Below are 21,809 nucleotides of genomic sequence, written 5' to 3'. Positions count from 1 at the left end.
TGGGCGGAGCCACGGAGCCCGCCCTCCGCGTTCGCCCCGCCCCTCCCTCACCACAAAGCCCCGGGGGGCGGAGCTCTGCGCTCCCCCCCCCTCAGGGGGCGGGGCGGGCGCGAGGGCGCGCGCGCGCGCGCGGTGATTGGCTGTCGGCGGCGGTGGGAGCGCGTTTAACGGCCGCTGCGCCCCCGGGCCGGGGGAAACACAACAAAGGCGGCGGCGGGCGCGGAGCGCGGCGGGGCCCCGGGCACCATGCCTCGGCCGGGCCTCGGCCCTCAGGCGAGGAGACCCGCGCCCGGCTCCCGGCCCCGCTGATGCCCCCCCGGTTTCCCCGTCGCGCACGCAGCCGCCCCGCTTTGTTGTTCGGTGCCCGTTCGGTGCCCGCTGGACGGTGCTGACTCCCCCCCCCTCCACCGGCTGCCCCGCCACCCCGCCTGAGGGGAAGGGGCCCGGGGCTGCTGCTCGCGGTCCCGGCTGGGGAGCGGAGCCGGCAGGGCGCAGCGGTGAGTACCGGGAGCGGGCGGGCGCCTGGCCCCTCTCCCTTTTTTTTTTTTTAATTATTTACTTTATTTTATTTGATTTTGACGGCCCCGCGCGGCGCCCCCGGCCGTGGGGGCCGCGGTTTCCTGTGTGTGCGTGGGGCCGGAGGGGAGAGGAGGGGGGGGGCCGGCGGGGCAAGTTGGCTGGAGGAGGAGGAGGGCTCGGCCGCTATTTATAGCGCCTGGAAGTGACGGCAGCGCTGCCTGCCTGCAGCCCGCCCGGCGCTGGGCGGGGGGCGGCCCTTTACATAACGGGGGGGGGTCGGGAGCGGGGGGGCCGGGGGTGCCCGCGGGCACGGAGCCAGCTGGAGCCGCTGGGCACGGAGGGAGGGGAGGGCCCTCAGCGCCCCGAGCTCCCCCGGCTGGGAATAGCAGCGTCCGGCCCCGCCGGTGCCTTTCCCCCGGGGCTCCGGTAGCCCGGCCCCGTCCCGAGCGCTCCCTGCCGGGGCAGTGGAACGGCGGCACTGACGGCTCCGGGGGCTCCTGCAGCCAGCGCGGCGCCGCCCCGCTGCTCCTCCTGCGGGGGGAGCCCGGCTGCCCGCGGCCTGCCCCCCCCCCCCCCCCCGCCACGCTCGGTGTTTGTTTACACATCCGGGAGCCGCGCGGGGCGGGGCCGGGCACGCCCACCGACGGGCTGGCCCCGCCCACTGTCACGCTGAGCCCCGCCCCCGCGTGACGTCACGGCGCGCCCCCCGCGGCTGCTGCTCGCCCCGGGCCGGCGGTGCTGCTGCGACAGGCAGGCTGTGAGCTGAAGCCAAAGCTTAGTCGTGCCTGTGGCCCTGTTCGCCTTGTGTTTCTGTGAACCTCTTCCTAACCTCCTCTTCCTAACTTCTGCACCTCTTCCTAAAAGCGGGAGTTCAAGCAGGGGGCTTAAAGGGGGGGTCTCTTCATGCGTACCTTCCAGGGTTGTATTTCTGCACGTTGTCTCCTTCCTCCCCGTATTTATTACCTGTAATAAATGCGGCTTAATATCTAGGTGTTATACAAAAGCAAGCTGTTTTCTGTAATCGCTCTTCCCCTTGCAGTTCTAATTATTTTCCCAAGTTAATGCAATAATTATTAATACAGTCATTTAAAGAAATAAGTTTGGCTCTTCATGCTAATGTGGTTAATATTTCAAACAGATGAAATGTAAAATCTGTATTTTTCTTCCCAGTGACTTGGAAATGTCTGTCTGACTTGTAGATACATGCTTTGCTTGGCAGCTAGTTCCCGTTGCTGCTTTACTTTTTGTGTTGCTCATGTTCTGCTCCATGTCTTGTTTATGTGGCTTACCTCTGCCTGTACAATCTTTCTGTAAGAATTTTTTTGTGGCAAGTCCTTCAGTTTTCAAGTCTTCCACTTTTACTATTATAAGCTAGAGATTCAAACAAAAAGCCCATCAGATCTTGCTGTGGTCCTCTTGTGCGCAGCTTACTGTACAGATTGCTTTCTCAAGACTTCTTTAGAAGCACGACGACTACTTCCCATAAACAGTTCTTAATTTATGTGGCTTTCATTATCTTTGTTTGTGTTACTAGTGTCCTACTGCTAGAGTAGTGGTTAACTGCTGCACTGCACACGGTTTACAACTGTGATAAGCATTTTGCATGCTTGTTTGAATAGCTGGATCAAGATAGTGTAAATTCTTTATATTGGCTCTCGTTTCTATGCTTGTGCTATTGACCTACTCCGTCTGTCACCTGATGGCTGATGACATAAGTGGCTGTGCAGTGTTCGTGTTTGGATTGCTCATTAGCCTGACACGCAGTGTGGTAGCTGATGGCCTTTGGCAGATCAATAAATGTTGCTCTGAATATTTAGACTACGTAATTTTGAGGGAAACAAAAGCTTGCTTTTCAGCATAGCAGGAAGGTCTGGCCTTCTCTGTGCAAGTAGCCGTTCTTAAAGGCAGTCTGGGGATTAAGAAAGCAGTTGTGTACTCTCTGTGTAGAATTCAGCTTTTACTATCTAACTGATTTCTGCAGCATCCATTAAAATTATTTTGGTAGAGTAAGGAAGTATCTAATTAGCTTTGATCAGGACAGTAGTCAAAAGGTTTTTGCCTAAAGGCATAATTCCTCTGAGCTTGAAAGAAGAGGATACTCAGCCTCTCTAGCAAGGGTGGCAGCACCTTACTTGGTATTCGACTCAAAGTCAGATGTGATATAGCTGAAAGCTGCAGTGTAAATACCTGTTGTATGTTTGGTGTTGGTCATAGCAAGTCTTTTCTAAGATGCCTTGTCACGTGTTGTATTGGAACTGACCACTGGAATGTCAAAGACAAATAATTCTCTAGTCCCCTGCCTTTCTGCTGTAACTTCTGCATGCATTTCATAGAGTATACCTGATATATTGTGGACAGTGGTTTTCATGGAGAAACATTTGAATCTCTTCTTTCATTAGAAATGTGATCAAGTAGAAGCCACTAGTAGAACAGAAACTGCTTGTTGCTGTGTCAAATGGAAGTTGAGGGGCTTTACGGAAACAAGTGTACTGTAGTACAGCCAGACATTTGCTCTATATAACACCTCATTTTGTGTCTAAGATTGAATAACAAGTTTATTGTGGCCTTGTAAAGCTGTTAATTTTTCTGTTCTTTTCACCTGCAGGTTGTGACTGTTTCTCTTCTGTCATTTGTGTGGAAAGTGCCACACACACTCCAGAACAACAACGGCTTTTGCTTGCATATTCCAGTGTTTCTTTTGTCAGCGAGTTCAGCAAAGTTGTAATTCTTCAAGTGCCAGCCCTGAGCTGAGTGAGGAGCCACCAGCAGAGATGGTAAAAATGACAAAATCAAAAACGTTCCAGGCTTACCTGCCGAACTGTCACCGAACCTACAGCTGTATCCACTGCAGAGCCCATCTAGCCAATCATGATGAATTGATCTCCAAGGCAAGTGGTTTGTTTAGAGACCTCATGAATTATTTCTTAACCAAAATGGTTATCATTGCATCAGTGCTCCCAGTAGATAAGGGATGCAAATCCAATGCATACTTCAAAGCGTCTTTCCTGGGTTCACTCTAGGGTCATAGGCGTTGCGTAATGAGGACTATATATATTCTGAAAACTTCTAAGTGTGGCATAAAGACTGATATAATATTTCCCATGTTTGCAACCTCCATCTATTGTCAGGTAGGTATTTGTGAGATGCCATATATCAAAATCAGCTAAGGAGAACTAATGAAAGAAAACATGTATCTCAGGAGGGGGGAACTATTCTAGTTATGGTTATTCCAGGTAAAGGTTATTTTTGACTATTTGATTGAAAGTCACAAAACTGGCTGTTTCCAGAATTCTCCACTGATGTTACAGAAACTGTAAATACACTTCCCTTTGCTGTGTACCAGTCCCTAAAGAATGTGATAAGAGATGTACAAAATGGTTCTCTGTCTAAACTTAGAGGATGTGTGGATCATTGAAACAGTCTACGCCTATCCTTACCTGTTGCTGAAAGAAACAAAGACTTGTGGTGCGTGAAATGCATGGGAAAACTTGAAGTTTGGGGTAAATACTTAGCAAACTGGCTAATTCTTTGCTTCAGAATAAGTTCCTGAGGAATTTTCTCTTAATGGTGTGGTGGTGGGGAACAGCTGCTTTTCAAACCTCTTTTTAATACAAAGTTCCTTATATATTAGCTGTTTTGCTGAATAAAATTTTGTAGTGCCTTTAACTGTTTTTCTGTTACTGTCTGCTTGTGCTTTCAGCAACAGCGCTAAGGTGCTCTTGAGTGCTGAAGAGATGAGGGTGAGAAAGCTGCCACTTCTCAACTGAGGTTTTCTTTGAGTGGAGGGAAAGTATGCTTGCTCACTTATCCTTTAAAGGGCTATGAGGAAATACTGTACTTTCTCAATACATTTTTTCCTTGTTTCCAACCATTTAAATCTTTACCTAGATACCAAGAAATATTGACTCATAGTAAAATTGGTGACTGTTTATTGGCTATTCTGTATTGCTTGCTTATTCTTCTGCTTTGCCTTTGCTTTATTCCCCTAAACAACTCTTTCCCTCAACTTAGTGCATGTATGGGGCATATCTAAAATGATATGAGGGAAGACTTGTTTTTACTTGTAATAAATGGAAAAAAGTTCCTTGTCTTCTCCATAGTGGTTGTTCTTGTTTCTTTTTAAGGTCAACAAAAACCAAGAGGAACACGCAGATAGTAATATGAATGCATTTGAATTTGTTTCCATTTTGACTTAGTTTGAGTAACAGGGATCATCTTGGCAACACTTGATTGTAAACTACAAGCAGTCTACACAGCTTCATTTACCATGTGTCCTGGGCCAAAAACTAGTAGGAAGGGATTACATATTTCTTGAATTTCAGGTTGTAGGTGCATACAGGAACTAGCTGTGTATCTTGAGAGAGAAATTCATTGAGGAAATGCAGCCTAAGTATACATACTTACAGGAAGCTCTTCTTTCAGTGGACTTAAGACTTTTTTGTATGCTGACAAAATTGCCACAGCTGACACTGTGGCAATTGTAAGGCTGCTCTTCTCTGAGGTCTTGGGAGTTTTGCTCAGAAGAATGTTGAAAGTGATCTTAAAGTAAATCACATGCTCATATTACACTTCTTAAATGTTTGAAATTTTTATAAAAATCTAGTAAACACTAATATTGTAATTTGCTTCTAATTAGGTTGAAAGGGTTTTAGATATGGATTTTAACTTAATCCTATCTTAATCATAACTTTTAGTGAGGACTTATAAATTTCTGTATTTGTATGTTGATAATATGCTTATTTGACAGCTGGCCTACATTCTGTGGATTTAAGATTTCTTGTCCATATTTTCTCTAAGTTTGTGAGACTGAGAAATACATTAAATATCAGGTATCTCTTTTGTATGTTTGTAAAATAAAAGCTATTCTGATCTATTGTACTTGTATTTGGAACATAGGTTTGAAAAAAAAAAAACACCTTCCTGTAAGGCTAACTTACATCTTTTCCTACTTTCAAGAAGTTCTTCTGATAGAAACAAATGTGAAGTAGTAAAGATAGAGTTGAATAATAAAACTAACTAGTGATGTACAAGGAGGAGGTGGGGAAGACACAAAAGTGGATTTCTTTTAAAGGAAAACACAGGTTAACCTGGAAAATAAATGTAAGAAATATGCTAGAGAATGCATAGAAATTCCTCTTGGAACTGTAAGAAGACTTAACAGATTCTAAACTGTATATTCCATGAACTGCTCCTACTGATGCATGTTATGATTAAGGTAGCAATTTATTCTAACAATCTATGGAATACTGTTTACCATACTGACTACCCAGCTGCAGCAAAAACACTTAAAGCAGCCTGAAGTATAACACATTAATTGTACACAATCTAAAATTAAATGAAAATTGTGCTTTTGAGTTCTTATACCTGGTTTATGCTCATACTAATGAGTAGTAGTCAAATACTGAAAACCCTAGAACGCTTCTCCAGTGCTTTGCTCCTTTGGATTTAAAAGAGCATTGACTGTTATTGCCCCCTAGATCATACTTTGAAGTGGTCTGGGGAAGAAGGAGGTGCAAATCTTCTGCTTATTTTCTATGCTGTGTTCCTGCACTGTTGTGGGTTTATTGATGAAGCAGAGAACTGGACTACTCAACCTGATTATTTTCTTTCTTCCCTGCCTCACTTCAAGAGCCTGGCTTAAAGCTGAAGCTCTGGGAAACATTCAGTAAATAGAGTTTTTAGCTACAGATTCTTGCTGTTTTTCCAAAGGTAGTCTTACTCCAGAACCCTACTGTCATAGCTGTTCTGCAGCAAATAAAGGCAAACACTACTTGTTATCTAGCTATAACCACTTTGTTGTGGTTGTTTCCTGCTTTCTTTTTTCTGCATGGTCAGGGGGAAAAAAGCCAAAATGCATGGTTCATTCTTAAATTAAAGCAGCTACATCTAGATTTCAAATATGCTTTAGAGTATAAACATTTGTTACACCTGATACTGAACTGTTTTCAACTTCAAGATGAGAAGACAAGCTGTGCTATGGCATGAGTGGTGTTGGTCTGTCATGGAAAGGCAGAGAGCACTACATATTTCTGTCAATTGTCCCTTTGATTCTGTGCCTCAAAATATCAGACTTCAGTACAGATTTGGGATTCTCTTCCTTCTGAGAGCTGTTGATGCCAAATGTATGACAAGGATGGCAGCATACACAATTCACCTTTTCATCTGATTTCTCTTCTGTTTGAGCAGCAGGTTCTTCTTGCCTTAAAGTTAATCAGGAAGGTCTATTTTATTCTGTTGTGCCCTTGCTGATGCTAAAATGGCAACCGAGATCATTAGCGATAGCTTAGAAGTAAGAAGGCAAACTACTAAGACAGTATAAAAATGTGGAACCTGCATAATTGAATTCATCTGTACTTCTGTTTTTCTTTGCATCTATGAAAGGGCTGAAAATGTGTTGAAATCCACATGGATGGTAGTGATTAGGGCATACACTTCTAGATATTTTTACTCCATAACCTTCTGCCTTTTGTGTCTAAGGGGGTAACTTGGGAAAGGGGAAGGCTAGCTGAAAACAGGAGTCCCAAACCAGGAAGTGGTCACCAGCAGAGGTGTTGAAAAACAGTAGTCTGTGCAGCTAAACACGTGCACACACAGCAGTTGTCATAATTTATAACCCCTGTCACCTTGGGGAAAAATGCTGGTTTGGAGGATTGCATAATAATAGAACAAATAAGTGGATGTAAGTGCCTGTTAGACACTACTTATTTACATTTTTAACATAAGTATGCTAAGTTTTGGGTTTTCTTGCTCCTTTAGCAAAGACTTTAGAGTGAATGTTAAACATTGAGGGTTTTTTTTTTTTTAGATTTTCACAAGGAATATGTTAATCTCTACATGGGAGGAGATTCTGAGGTCAGGGAAGGACTTACAGCTTGTCTTTTTATAAAAGAAGTAAATGAATGTTTTTTAGACACGTATCCTGTTATGACTGCACCCAAACACAGGAGAGAGAGCCTCTTTATCAGCCAGCAACCACAGACCTCAGAAAAGAGGAAGAAAAAAAATTGATGCTGTAAGAGGCACTTCTTGGATTTGAGATACTCAAATAGCACATAAACAGAAAAAAATATTAAAAACAAACCCAAAAACATAAGTTTTAAGGGGAAGCTTCTAGCAGACTCTGAAGTCTGGGAGAGGTTGCCACTTTTGTGGCCTCTACGAAATGATAAATGTTTGCCGCTTTTAAAGCAATTCTAAAATGTATTTTTTCAAAGTCTTTTTTGTGATTTGTTTGTAAATGATAGAGAATGCACAGTGGGTAGTAGCAGTAGTTAATCTTTCTAGGAGGCAACGTGTTACTTGAATGTAGGTTCTAAAACACTTGAGAAGGACTTGTATCTGCTAAGTTGTAATAATTTCAAAATTCAGACAAGGTCCAACAAATTTTGAAGAGATACAAATACCTAGTAGAGACTTTAGAACCTATAGATAAATTGCAGTGGATAATACTTTGTTACTCAAAGTTAACCTGCTTGAAAGACTGTTGACTTATCTTACAATATGCCTTAATGCTGGCAATGGAAGAAAGTCTGCATTACCTTATATGGGTGCCTGTATAAATACTGTCACTTTCTTCTGTTCCATTCATTGCAAAGCATACCTAGCCCAGGGGTGGAACAGTCATATGAAGTCAAAGACAAGGCTACATGGGTAAATATTTTCAAGAGCAAGTTCTACATAAAGGTGTGTGTATGTGTATATATATATATATATATATATATATATATGTAGCTCTCATTGACTTCACTGGGAAATCTTTGTACCTCGTGGGTAAAAAAAAAAAAAAAAAAAAAAAAAAACAATCTTAGTGATTAAATTCAGTTCTCCAAGGCATTCATTGGGTATGTCTGCTGTGGTATTATCGATAAGAAGGAAAAGTCTTCAGCTTAAGTAGATACCAAAACAACTTCAGCCTTATTTAGTAATCTCTGTTTTTGTCTCCACTGTTGTTAAATTGGTGAGTTCAAGAGGATTTTTTTAAGGGTTTATTATCTTTAAGTGAATGTGCTGCTCTTAGCTTGATTCAATTTGGTAATCTTTGTACATGATGTAAGGAGTAATTGGAAAGATAGGTGGGCCTGTCACGTGCTTGAAGGCTGTTTTTGTTCCCTGCTGAAAAGTCTGAAAATGGGTCTAATTTCTCAAATACTCAGGTGATTTTTTTCTATAAGAGGCTTTTTTTTGGATTCTGTCTTTTGATAAAAGAATCTTTTTTTCTTTGGAAGAGAAGTAGTCTTTGGAAAATGTCCAAGAATAGATCTGAGGGCTTAAAAGAGCTGGAGAGTGTGCAAGAGAAGTGTTCTGCTCTACAGGTGTTTTGACATAATTATTTCTGAAATAAATTCAAGATGCTGTATAACTCCGGGTAACTTGCCTGACAAAGCTTTCACTTCTGAAATTATCATTTGCCAAATCTTTGGGAATGCAGTTTTTGGGGGTGGATTTAAGTTTGCTGTCTATAAAATTAGACAGCAACCTTATCTATTGTTTATTAAAATCATTAAACAATGAAATGGAAATGTATTTTCAAAACTTTTAAAAATACTGATTTGTAATGGAATCAATCATCCAGGACTTGCCTAGAAAGCAGGTGAACAGCTGCTCTTGTTCACAGTATCACAGAGTTGGATGTGAGAGAAAAAGCAAATGAAACAAATTTTTTTCCCCCAAATTTTTTCATCTGTAGCTTGTGTTGTATTGTTTTCTGAATTTATTTTGCAAATCTTTTAGAGGCAAGAGATCATTACAGTCTCTGGTGCATGATACTGAGATTATAATTTCAGACATCAGAGCACTTACATATTTCTGGTTTACCTTAAGAATCCTACCTCTAAGAGGTACAGTCTTCTCAATTACTGAGTAATATTTCCTTGAATTGCATGTATGCTCATAATACTAACTGAGGTTGATCCATCTTCCCTTGTAAGGAGAACTCTAGCAAATGACGGGAAATGAGCAAATGAAACAAACAAGCAAGACCCCCTGTGGACTCCATTCATTGCTGTTCTTTAAAACTCCTTTTCAGTGTTAGGAGTTGCTTGCAAGTTGTCCTTAAGGAAGGTACTGATAATGCCATTCTAACTGGCTTATGCTAATGCCTGCCATACCTTTAATACATGCTAAGTTAGTAGTTTCTCTAGATGTTTTCTCTGGAGCATCTAATTAATCCTGCCTGTGAGGAATATTTAATTACATGTTCAGCTCTTCAGTAGCTTCCCTTCCCCCACCCATGCTCTTAGGTATGCCTTAGAGCAGTAAATACGTGTTCTGTTTAACTGGTACTTCCTTTTCTCCTGGGTAAAACAGCTAATCCTGGTATTAGAGCTAATTACTGTTTAACTTAGAAGCATAGTTCATATCTAATTCCATGAGTATGTGCTAGTGTGCAAGTGAAATATTTCTAAAGCTTCTTTACTATAACATTTATTGATAATAGAGTTCTGTCAGATGACTTGAAATTATAATAATAGCAAACTATTGTTATAGTCCACCTTAGTTTAGTTCCTAGGCACAGTTAAACAATTTTGGTTACAATATTAAACATTCTAGATACTTTTAGCTAAGGTGGAATAAGAAGTAGTTATGGATCTTATAGATCTGCTGCCTGTAGAACTAGGCAGTCAGTCAGAGATGTGAATTTTCTAGGGAAGAAGTTAACTCATAAATCAATACAAGGTTGTTAATTGAGGACCATCAAAAAGCAGACTTAAAGCAAGTTTTTTTAACTGGGAGTTTTGGTTGAACTGGTAAATTGCTCAGCTCCTAATTAAAAATTCCATTTGCTCTGAGTCATTACTGATGACACTTGGTCACACTTGCCAATGCTCGGTCACTATCTTCTAATTCCTCTCTAGTGGATAAGACACGTTTCAGACTCAGAAATAGAACATTCTGGTTTAGTTATGATTTATGTGTAGTGCTAGCAGTCTGGGAAGTGCTGAACAAATCTTATGAAGTAAAAGTTTGCATTTGCATAGGCGATGTTTATTCTGCAGAGGAGCAGTTTGTCTGGAGACTGGTTTGAACAGTTATGCCTGTTAGTCCTTGCCATTTAACGTGCTTTTCTCTTTCATTTCCTTGGAGGAGTTGACGCACGAGGCGTTTAACCTGTCAGTCTCTTAAAATTCATATCAGTATAACTGAATCATGCAGCGCAGGGTGTGAGAAACTCAGTGCAGGTAAAACGAAATGTTTGTTCAGTATTAAATTTTTGTCTGGTTATGCAAAATACTCTGTTCATAGCCAAGTTACAAGCTTAGCAAGCAGTTCAAGTGGCACAGTGAGTTGTTCTCTCTTTAGTTCTGCTAATAGGATGCATCAGGAAGTACAACTCTGATAATAAACCTTTTTTATACCTGTTAGTAGATGAGTGCCCTATGTGTTAATCAACGCTCCCTGGTCAAGACAATGGGTATGCGACAGACGTATACCTTGTTGTGGGTTTTGAGTACAGTTTTTTTGAAAAACAAACTCGTTAGCTATTCATGTAAGCAGGGAAAGTATGGCAGCCAAGCTCTGACAAGTTAAGAAGTTCATTAGGCAAGCCAAAAGCCCAGGAATTTAAGGATTGATATCCTTGCATTGCTTTTACTTCAGTCCTGTGTATAAAAGTTGTGCATGGAAGGATTGCAGACTTTGACTGCACAGTGACACGTTGATGTGGTTTGACACTGATTCTAAGGGAAAACGTCACTGAAATGACAAGATGCAAATTCTGTAGAGCACAGCAGTACAAGTTGTCACAGGTTGCTCTCAAGTTATCTGTGAGTGGTGTAAATATGGAGGAACTCACTCTTCCCAGCTGGGCAACAAAGCACTCATTCTATGGCATGTAAATACTGAATTTAGCCTCTAAACATGTTTGCAGGTGAGAAAGATTGTATCGAATGAATCAACCAGTGTCTGCTAACAGAAGTTAGTCTGAAGTTTCTCAGGATAAATGAACTAGTGGTGCTTGTTTGTGTATTGTTTTGTTTTTTAAGGGAGGTGTAAGGATTACTTTCTGGCAGAACTGTTCAGACTGCATTCAGCTGAGTCTCTCCTCTCAGTGTCATTAGTATTTGAAATTTTAGCTTTCACCATACTAAATAACCTTCTTTTTTCCTCACTTTGTGAAAAATAAGACTTGCAGTTCTGGGTAATGGAGAGTGTACTTTTTCTTTTGTCGTAGATTAAATAAAACAATTCCATTTTCCAAATTAAAATCTCCATTTATTAATTATTTAAATTGTTGCTAAAATAAAACATAAATGTTAACGCTATAGGCTGCCCAGTAGAACTTCTCATATTAAGGTGAGATTAGCTAAGCACTGTATACAACTACGCTGCCACTAGTGCTGTGCACAGAAGTCTAGAGTTGTGGATTTCTTTTAAAATTCTGTGATGCTATATATAATCTGATTATTGCTGATCAAAAAGTGTTCATTTACGTACATATTTTCCTTTTACACTTTTTTTTTGCAAACTGTTCTACGTAGTTAATCTATTGGGTCTGGAACACAAGCCCCATGAGGAGCAGCTGAGGGCACTGGGGGTGTTTAGTCTGGAAAGAGGAGGCTCATGGCAGACCTCATTGCCCTCTGCAACTACCCGAAAGGAAGCTGTGGGGAGCTGGGGGTCGGCCTCTTCTCACAGGTAACTAGTGATAGGACTAGAGCGAATGGCCTCAAGTTGTGCCAGGGGAGGTTCAGGTTGGAAATTAGGAGACATTTTTCAGAAAGAGCAGTCAGGCATTGGGACGGGTTGCCCAGGGAAGTGGTGGAGTCACTGTCCCTGAGGGTGTTCAAGGAAAGGTTGGATGTGGTGCTTAGGGACGTGTTTTAGTGGGTGACATTGGTAGTAGGGTGATGGTTGGACCAGATATCTTGAAGGTCTTTTCCAACCTTAATGATTCTGTGATTCTGTATTACTGGTATTGATGTTCCATTGCTAATCGTTAGACTGGCACAGTATCTGTTTTGGCATCAAGTGACTTCTGATTATATAACTATAAATACACGCCAGAAGAAGCATCCATTGCAGGAAGGGCCCTCTGCCTATGTTTTCTTGCCTAACGTTGCTAAAACTTCTCATGCCTAATGTTACTAAAACCATTCCAAAGAAAGCATTCAAAAATATTCAAGCTGAGATTTTCTTTACAAAAATCTTCCATGTTGGTCTAATGCAGCTTTCAGAAAAGTTGGTCTTTGATCTTCAATACTAGAACTTTAAGGATTCTTAAAACATTTGAGAACAAACGTGGAGAAAATGACTAACTTTCACTGAAAGTAGGTTAGGTAAGGAAAGTTGTGGGGAAAAAAAAATAAGGAAGAAGGTTTAGAGATCTTTTTAATGGAGCTCAGTACTGCAGAAAGAAAGACAATCTCTAGTGTGATATTCTTTGGGAAATTATTGCTATGTCTAAATTATCAAGTAATTTAACACAGAAGGAACAAATCAACAGATAAAACAGTGATGTGTTAGGTAAGATTTGAATATTTTACCTATGCTTGTGTCTAGTCTGCTTACAAGTTCTGCAGGCATGCTTGTAGCTCAGGGCTATCTGGTAATGGGTGCCGGCCTCTGTATCTTTATTAGCATTTGCAGAGTGCACCGTAGAAGAGCTTCTGGTTTAGTTTGGTACAGAAGGAACAAAGATGTAGTTCACATGCACTGAAACAGATCTGCAAACCAACCCAACCCCTGGTAAGCGTGGTTAATTAGGGATTTTACTTCAAAATGTGCTACTGCTCTGAAGTAATACATCAACTTAGACCCAGGCAAGAACATTTTAAGTCATCTTTTGTCCACGATCTATCAGGAATGTGAGAGAGATAAAAGCATGTGGTGATAACAGTTGGTGATTAACAACTTATTAATATAAAGCGAAGCTTATACATTTTTCACATGTTTCCTGAATAGAGAGTTAAGGTTTTATGCATGATCCAGAATTGTATTGGTCTTACATCAAATGACAAAATGAAATAAATCATCTTTTGGGTGTAGCAGAAGAGGAGAAAGGAGTTCGAAATAATTCCTTTCGAGTTAAGTGCAGACTATTTTACTTACTATGAAGGATATCTAGGAAAATGAGAATTGGTATATTGGAGAGGGACAAGTTATGAGTATGCTTTGTTTGCATTATGGGCCTCATTTTGAACAATACATAAGACAGTTGCTAAAATCTGAAGTGGGTGAAAACCTGGGTGCAGAAGAGGCCTTACAATAAAGAATTTATGTAAATGTTTGACTTACTGTAATTTGTTCTAAATAATTTATTGTATTAAGTTTATATACTTGTTGATGCACCATTATTTAACTATATGTTGTTGTTGTTTTTAATAAGTGCAATCTTTTCTTTTTTTTTTGAAATGCAGTCCTTCCAGGGAAGCCAGGGACGAGCCTACCTCTTTAATTCTGTGTAAGTATCTTACTACGGTTTTGCACACTACCTAAGAGTGTAATTTTTTCGTATGCTCTGTAAGCAGAATTCAGTAGAAATTTGTGTAAGGCACTTTGACCTCTTCTTTTAGCATTGTTTTTACTCGCCAGCAATAGTTATTAGAGAGCCACTGAGATGATTTTTTTAAGTACCCACACACAGATATTAGTTTACTATATTTTAAGTAATTCTGCTAATGGCTGAAAGTTTAGGGGAGGGTGTTAATGAAAAATTCCTTTTCTGTATGTAATGCTAACTATCTTGAGCAGAAGTTGCCACCCTGAGATATTACAGAAGTCAAAAGCATTTCACGACTGTAAGTTGGCTTTAGACAACTTTACTGTAGTCTAAAGGAGAATTTTTCCATGTGATAGTTAGGTACATTTACATGTTAGTGTACCAGTATCCTCAGTACATCTTAAGTGACCTTGAATATTACAACCCTGCTAGATGCAAAAGCTCCTTATGCAATTTTGCAATTTTAAGCACGCCCTTGCCATAATATAAGGCTCGTTCTTTGAATTTGCTAATGGATGCATTTTAAGCTTATACACAAGATTGAATTTTTGTCTTTATTTTTACAGCAGTTGATTGTGTTGCAGCATTTTTGGAAAAAGAAATGAAGTTAAGTGTCTTGGTCTATTTTAGACCAGGATAATGGAACTATAACTGCAAAGGATTTGATTGCAGATCCTTGAAATTCATTTTATGTGTAGCTGTTCAATGGAGACTTGGGACTTCCAGTGTAATTGCAGTACTAAGGAACTGGTAATAAAAGAGCAAAAATTGCAAAATTTTGTCCTTCTGTAACACTGTCTAAAATCATCATTTAACCTTGCCTGATCTTTTCTGCATAGATTCTTATTCATGAAGAAAATATTTTGATGCAGTACTTCATGGGATAATTTGTTTTTATCTTGCTGTTTGTTCATCATGGCTTAGTCTGCTGCTCTGTAGCAAAGAAATGTTTACGAGGCTTTTTCCTCATTGCTATTTTGGAGTTGGTTCTAAATTCAGCTTTTGGTGCTGATGTACTGGTACAGACATGTAGAGGTCACAAATTGTTTTTGAAGAAAAGCCCAAAACTGAAGAGGCTTCCAGTTACTGCTTAGTGTTCTGTTCTCTGAAAGTTTAACTACTTAATGTGTCTTTGGTGGGAGCAAGTAGGCATAACCAACAGCGTGATGTATAGTCTTAGTAACTTGAAAAACAAAAATAACCCCCCTTTTTTCTTCCATCCTTCAGCTAAGTGTAACAAATAAGTTACTTTTACTGCAGTGTATAAGTTCGGCACCTATATTTGATTTTTTAATTTTTTTTGTGTGTTCTGGAGTAAAGGTGGGTGGCAGGTAAGAAAGAAAGCAGTCTCATGCAGTTAATTGTAGAGTCATTTCTCTCTCTCTTCCCCTTCCCCCAGGGTAAATGTGGGCTGTGGTCCAGCAGAGGAGAGAGTTCTTCTGACAGGTTTACATGCCGTGGCAGATATCTATTGTGAAAACTGTAAAACCACTCTTGGATGGAAATATGTAAGCAATATACTTACATTTTTGATAAGTGTTTATATGCTGAAGTACAGCTATTTGAGTAGGCTCAGTGTTAGTGATGGTTTAGTTGATGTTAGCTCTAGTGCTTTTGCATGCATCAGGCAGTAATGTCGTTTTGCTTTCTTATATCTGCTGGAGCGTTTTAGCAGTTAATAATTTTATTTTGAAGACACCAAAGTTAGCATGAGGCATAGATGCTATTATACCTAATACTTCTGTAGTATCTTTTTCCAACATTACCAGCCACATACACTAAACCAGATGTAAGACATTCACAAAATGGGTCTTAATTTTCTTGGTTTCAAAAGTTGGTTCATATAGCAAAAAAAGTATGATGAATGGTACTGAGCATGTTTTCACTGCCTACTACTACTGTGAAGTAGACTCTGATGTTTGAAAAGTAGTCTGTGCACTTGCATGGTTATCTGTAATGCTTGCAACTGTGCTGTGTGATTGACATTTATATTCTCGGTGGTGTATGTAGGATTTTTATTGATTCAGTATATTTTCTGGTGTGCCAACTATTAACCTCACATTGTGACTTTAAGACATACAGTTTTGTCTAGAAATAAATACAAAAGAAGGGCAAGAAATAAAACCGAGATCAGAATTTCTTTAGTGGTTTGGCCCCGGCAACTGCATAGTAGTACATAAAAAAATCTGATATTAGACCTTGAATCAGGAGTGTATCAATTTTAATGCTGGTTTTCAAAAAAAAAAAAAAAAAAAAACATGGCTCTTTCTTTAAATACTGTATGTTGTTAGGCACTCTAAAGACTGTCTGGGACCGTTACAAAAAATATTTAGGTGAATCCTATATTTAATGCATTTATGATTTTGTTTGGTATTGTGGACTACATATAGGCAGTTCAGAGACCAAAATCATCATCCATTAGAAAACTTTTAGCTCATCCAGGAAAGAGAGAATACGCACAGAGAGAACATGAACAACTTCAAAAATATAAATGTTAATGTCTCTAATTTGTCATTTCAATGTAAGGTTGATGTTTAAAATACTTTACTTCCCCAACGTATTTCTTGATTTTTCTCTTCCAGGAACATGCTTTTGAGAGCAGTCAGAAATACAAAGAAGGAAAATTTATCATTGAACTTGCCCACATGATAAAAGACAATGGCTGGGAGTGAATCATAACCTTTTTCCTTCTGTTTGGACAATACTCTTTGGAACATGCTTTACAAAGACTAACGCAAAGTAAAGGAAGAGCTTGGCTAGAGTGGCCCTGAGAATATCACTGAACTCTGAAACCTCACAAATGAGTAGTGTAGTGTAAGTGGCTATTTCAGGCCATGTTTGCCTTTTCTCCTTGTGTAAGTTCCCTCTTTTTGTATGTGTATTATTGTGTGAACAGTTGTTTTGGAACATTTTGGATGACCTTTTTCTAAACTCTCTCAAACTAGAGAAACAGTTCACTAATTGAAAATGGATTTTACTGGTTAGTATCTATCTCTGACCTATGCCTTTAATGCTACCTTCTGCTGTGCATGCTTCTTGCCTAAACACCTACACTCCAATCCTGTAGAAGTTCTATATCTGAGCAGTCTGAAAGAATGTATGGGATGGGGTGCTTTCCTATATGTAGCAATTTCTGACGTATTTGGCAGTGAAGGGGATGCAGTATTGTAGTTATTATTTTCTCTTTTAAATTTGAGTGTACCACAACCTGTGTACATCTTGTAGGTGAATTGGTTAAAGGTACAGTGCTCAGTTTAAAAATATTTCAGTTGCACTGACTGAAATTAGCAGATCTTAAGTTGTTAGGATGAGTTATGCTAGAGGTGATATCTTAATGAAATACCCGAGAAGGATTTTAAATTAATAATGCTATAGAATATGTTCAATTAAGACCAACACATCCCCTAAGGAGTTCCCAGGATAAGAAATTTATAAAAGTATAGCTTGCAAGATAAAAAGACAGAAAAATATATACATCTTCTATTTTGGAAAAAATTAGTCGGTGTATTCAAAAAAAAGTTTTGGTACTGTACCTTTGCCAGTAACAGGGACTTGTGCATCAGTGAAGTTTTATGGCTGGTTCCATGTAACTGTATAGTCCTAATGCACTGGACAAAGAGGTTGATATCAAGGAAACTTGCTGAGGTATTCTGCTTCTGCTACATTTGAACAAAAATATTTATTTTTGTGACAAACGGTCAGAGCCTATGAGATGAAAATTAATATAGTACACGTAGAAAAAGGAGGGGTAATAAGAGGGAAGGGAAGTTTGACTAAGTTTTTCATAAAATAAGATAGTTTTTAAAATTTGAGGGTGGGGGGGAAGGGGTTTATTGGTTTGCTGGCTAAATCATCCCCAAGTACATTTTTATAACAAAAATTTATATGAAACTTACCTTCTCTTTTGATTTCCCACTGTTTCTTAACTGGAATGAGTTAATGAGAGAATCATCTAAAAAGTGTATGTACGATGTTAGCTGTTGGTGTTTGTGCATGCACATTCTCAGCAACTTTGAACGAAATGCTCTACATAAATTTGCTAACTTTATTTTTCAAATTAAACAGTCTCTGAAGACCTTTTGTATCTTAATCCATTTAATGCTTGAGGACAAGATGCTTGGAAAAAAAATCCTTAACACTACATCAGTACTATAACTGAACAGTATGAAAGCCTTGCAATGCAAAATTATCTTATTTCAAAAACAATTCTAATATCATGGCACCTACAAAGTTTAGTCATAGGTGCCGTTGCTGCTGTTACGTTTTTGGGAATCTCTAATAGGCTTTCTGAATTCTACTGCACTTTAGAAATTTTGTCATGCATAAAAAATTATGCCAATGGGTAGGGGCAATACAGATCTTCAAAACCAGCTTTCCAGTCTCTTTGTGGAGAGGAGGAGTGAGAAGAGAGTTCTCCCATGTGTAAGCATTCTCTGATGCAGGCTGGCTAAACTGCATTCCAGATGTTGTAATGATCTATACCTATGAATTAAAAATGTAAAAATTAGAGAAGTAGTTAAAGCTGTTGGGTTTCAGTCCAGAGACCTGAGGTGGTACAGTTGTGTTCAATCTGGATTTTGTGGCTTACACTTCATGTTCACAAATAAGATCAAGCTTCAAAGTCTTGTTTTTAACAATGTCATTGATGCAAGATGGGCTTTGGTGTTGCCTGTCTTTTGATCTTTTTGACCTGGAATTCTTGAGATTTATTTTCCTCCATTGTAATGTATGTTGCTGACAAAAAAAAAAAAAGCACTGAAACTTCTATCAGCAAAGTTTGTGCTGGCGTCAAAGTCCAGTTGTAATGTAATACTTGTGAAAACGCTTCTGTAAAGTTCGTGTATCTTTGGGCTTTTCTTATTTCCTGGCTACAGGCTTGTTGAAGAAGTACACTGGACTGAAGACAAAAGTAATAGCTGCTTTTCGGTAGAGAGTTGAAATTAAAGAAAATATGTAAAGTATTAAAGACTTTTCTCTATAAAATTGGGGGTTTGGCTCTCTCTTAGTTAATGCTGTCTGTAATAGTCTGATTCTTACTTAGAATTCAACCTCTTTCTTCAGTGCATTATTTATATTTTAAACTGGACATTTTCACCAAAACCTTAATTAACTTTGATGCCAAAGGTTGGGACTTCATCAAGTGCTTAGCACGTAGAGCTTCAGACTGCTGGCATAAAGAGTTAATGATCTATACGTGATGTTTATGGCTTTTAAGAGAACCAAACAAAGCAATATTCTTTTTGGTCTTTTAAGAGTGGATGCTTAGAAGGAGTAGAACTAATACAGAATTGCAATTTCATGCTGCCATGTAACAGTTCTTTAGGCTCATTCTATTGAGGGAATAGGTGAATTTTCTTCCTGTGTTGCTTGGCAGTGTCAATTATTATTTTTTCCCCTTGTAAAAATGTAGAGAATTCTTGTTATTGGTTTTGGTGAAAGTAGAATCCAGATAGCGATGGCTGCTGGCTGATGTGAAGAGGTCAGTCTGGTCACTGAACCCTCCAGCAGTCATTTGAAAGAAAAACAAACTTACTTGAAAAAAAATTTTACTAAAGCATTTTCCCTCTAACCAATTTTTGTAATATATTAAAGATTATATTTAAAGTTTGTATGTGTTTGCTCTGGGCAAGTTTACTTCCCCTCCAACTTGAGCACTTTTGTTACTTGTACTGGTTATTTTTATTGTTGGTCTTAACATTTATTTTGTATTTTGTTTTTTACAACTGTAACAAAAAGCTTTTGTGAACCTTTGTTTCTCGCTGGCTCTTTCTTGGACCAAATGAACTGACTATGAGCTGGCTTAGAAGAAACGTTCATTGGGATGCATAGGAATTTGCTAGCAGAAATGTACATGTATTGAAAGCTTTCTTCCTCTGAACCTCTAAAGCCACACCTGTCCTAAAGTAATTAATCATAATTTTATGTGACTCTGGTAATCTGACCACACATTCTCTGTCTTGGTCGAAAAGAATGGATGTAACAGTGGTATTCCAGGACTGAGTCTGCTTCCAGACGCTAGGACTACTCTTTGGCTGGTCACTCTAACCACCTTTTTGATTAATAAAAGGCGGTGCTGCCATCTTTACAGTTCTGTTAATTGCAAACTTGCTGTGAAATAAGCTGCAGAATTAGTGAGGGATTGCTGACATGTCAGCTAAGAGTACACTATTGCTGTGTACTCTTAGTAATCTAGTAATTAATCTACCAGTAAAAAGGGCCATTTTCCCTCATTCGCTGTAAACTATACAATGGCAAACTGTATTAATGAAGTCTGTTATAACTCAGTCTAGCTTCCCCCTAGCAAGGCCTAGTATAATTATCAACCTGAGTGGTGTGCCCCGCCTGCTTGTAGCCCTTAGGAATCTGTGGGAGAGGAGAGGGAATACAATTTATGAAATTTCTTTAAATTAAAATCTGGTGTCAGAGGTGCTGACAAGGTCATCACTACACCCATAAACCAAATGGTCATCCATATTTCTTACTGGTCTATCAAGGCAGTGCAAGAGTTCGTTGATGCCAAGTCCCGTTTTTGGTGGACTTGATGCCTCCCTCTGAATAATGCTTGTAAAGAGCTTTTTCTGCACGCTCATCGCAGCAGTCAGATGGCAGCATCAGTGGCCTGGAGAGTCACAGACCAAATTTCTCACATCTCCATTCTTTGACAATGGAGATGAGTGGAAGAAGCTGTCAAATTATCGTTAACCTTTTTGACACTTTATTGTACTTCATTTAGACTCATGTTAAGCCAACCAGCAGTATAAACACTGCAAAAGGAACAGACACTTCAGAGGTTTCTTTTGAAAGGACTGTTACAAATGGTTTAAGGCCTAAAGCAGGAGTCAAAAATGGCAGTTGAGTTGTGCCTCGTTTCTTACTCTTTACAATGCTTTCTTTTACAGGTGACATGGCTGTGTTGCTGTTTTGTCCTAGCAATACTGTACATCATTTGTTGTTTCACTATATTGTATCTACTTGAGGTATCACAATAAAAGCTTTCAATTGTTTTGTTGAGTTACTTGTTATTTTTGTGCTGTCATGTCTTGTTTTAGGTTCCCATGTGTTTTGTTTTTTTTTCCTCTCCTCTCTCTAGTAAGACCAGAGAGAAAAGCCCAGAGCTCTTAGATGATCTTAAAAACTTTTAAGGTATGGGTTGAATCTGATTCACTAGGTACTTGGAAGATTGTCTCTAAACATTTGATTTTTTTTCCTTTTGCTAATCTTTCCAAAGTAGAGTTAAGATGTATTCCTACTTCTAGAGCTCTAGCCCATTTTGAGCTAATCATGGATCTTATGCAAACAAAGTGCTTTTAAAGGGAGAGTTGGTCTGTGCACACTCCAACACTAACTTTCAGTGGAATGGTAGGAAGTGGGGGTGTGCTTTCTGTTTCGTTATCTTGGTCATCCAGAGAGCAGAGCACACTCTGAGCACAGGCATTCAATCTGTTAGTTCTGCTTTGTCTGGAAGGAACCTCTGTAGTTCCTCTAACCACATAAACAGTTTTCTCATGCATTATAGTGGAGCTAAAACCCCCACTCTTGAGTCAATAAGTAGGATGTGATGTAGATTGGTCAATGATGGAGATATTGAACAATGTCAGCCTCTGTATTGATCTTCAGGGTACTGTGCTTGCCACTAGCTGCTTATTGAACATTGTGCTATTAATTAGTACCAGCTATTAATTAGTACCAGTAGCTTGGAAGCACTACCAATCTTCAGTGCATCTAACAGTCCATTTATCTAACTGTAATAAGCCACAGACTGCTATGGAAAGTGGTTTCAAGAGTTACTAAAACTAAAGTGTATTGCATCAACCACTCTACACAGGCAGTTGGTTCATCATCATGGCAATGA

At 39.5% G+C, this 21,809-nt stretch overlaps 1 protein-coding gene across 1 annotated transcript; it reads left to right on the top strand.

Moving 5' to 3' along the window:
- Positions 1–142: 142 nt before the first annotated feature.
- YPEL1 (yippee like 1) lies at positions 143–20,968 on the top strand. Its single transcript, XM_048063765.2, has 5 exons — positions 143–497; positions 3,125–3,407; positions 13,875–13,918; positions 15,357–15,465; positions 16,540–20,968. The coding sequence occupies exons 2-5, from the start codon at positions 3,291–3,293 to the stop codon at positions 16,627–16,629; spliced, it is 360 nt and encodes a 119-aa protein (XP_047919722.1). The 5' UTR covers positions 143–497; positions 3,125–3,290; the 3' UTR covers positions 16,630–20,968.
- Positions 20,969–21,809: the final 841 nt, after the last annotated feature.

Source organism: Anser cygnoides, chromosome 17, assembly GCF_040182565.1.
Source record: "Anser cygnoides isolate HZ-2024a breed goose chromosome 17, Taihu_goose_T2T_genome, whole genome shotgun sequence".
Classification (NCBI taxonomy): domain Eukaryota; kingdom Metazoa; phylum Chordata; class Aves; order Anseriformes; family Anatidae; genus Anser; species Anser cygnoides.
This window is presented reverse-complemented; position numbering and strand designations above follow the sequence as displayed.

Excerpts from the sequence above, each read along its gene's own strand:
- YPEL1 (XM_048063765.2), top strand. The coding sequence starts at position 3,291 with ATGGTAAAAATGACAAAATCAAAAACGTTCCAGGCTTACCTGCCGAAC. Across the intron at positions 3,408-13,874 it reads ATGATGAATTGATCTCCAAG|TCCTTCCAGGGAAGCCAGGG; the intron begins GCAAGTGGTTTG and ends TTTGAAATGCAG. Across the intron at positions 13,919-15,356 it reads GCCTACCTCTTTAATTCTGT|GGTAAATGTGGGCTGTGGTC; the intron begins GTAAGTATCTTA and ends CCCTTCCCCCAG.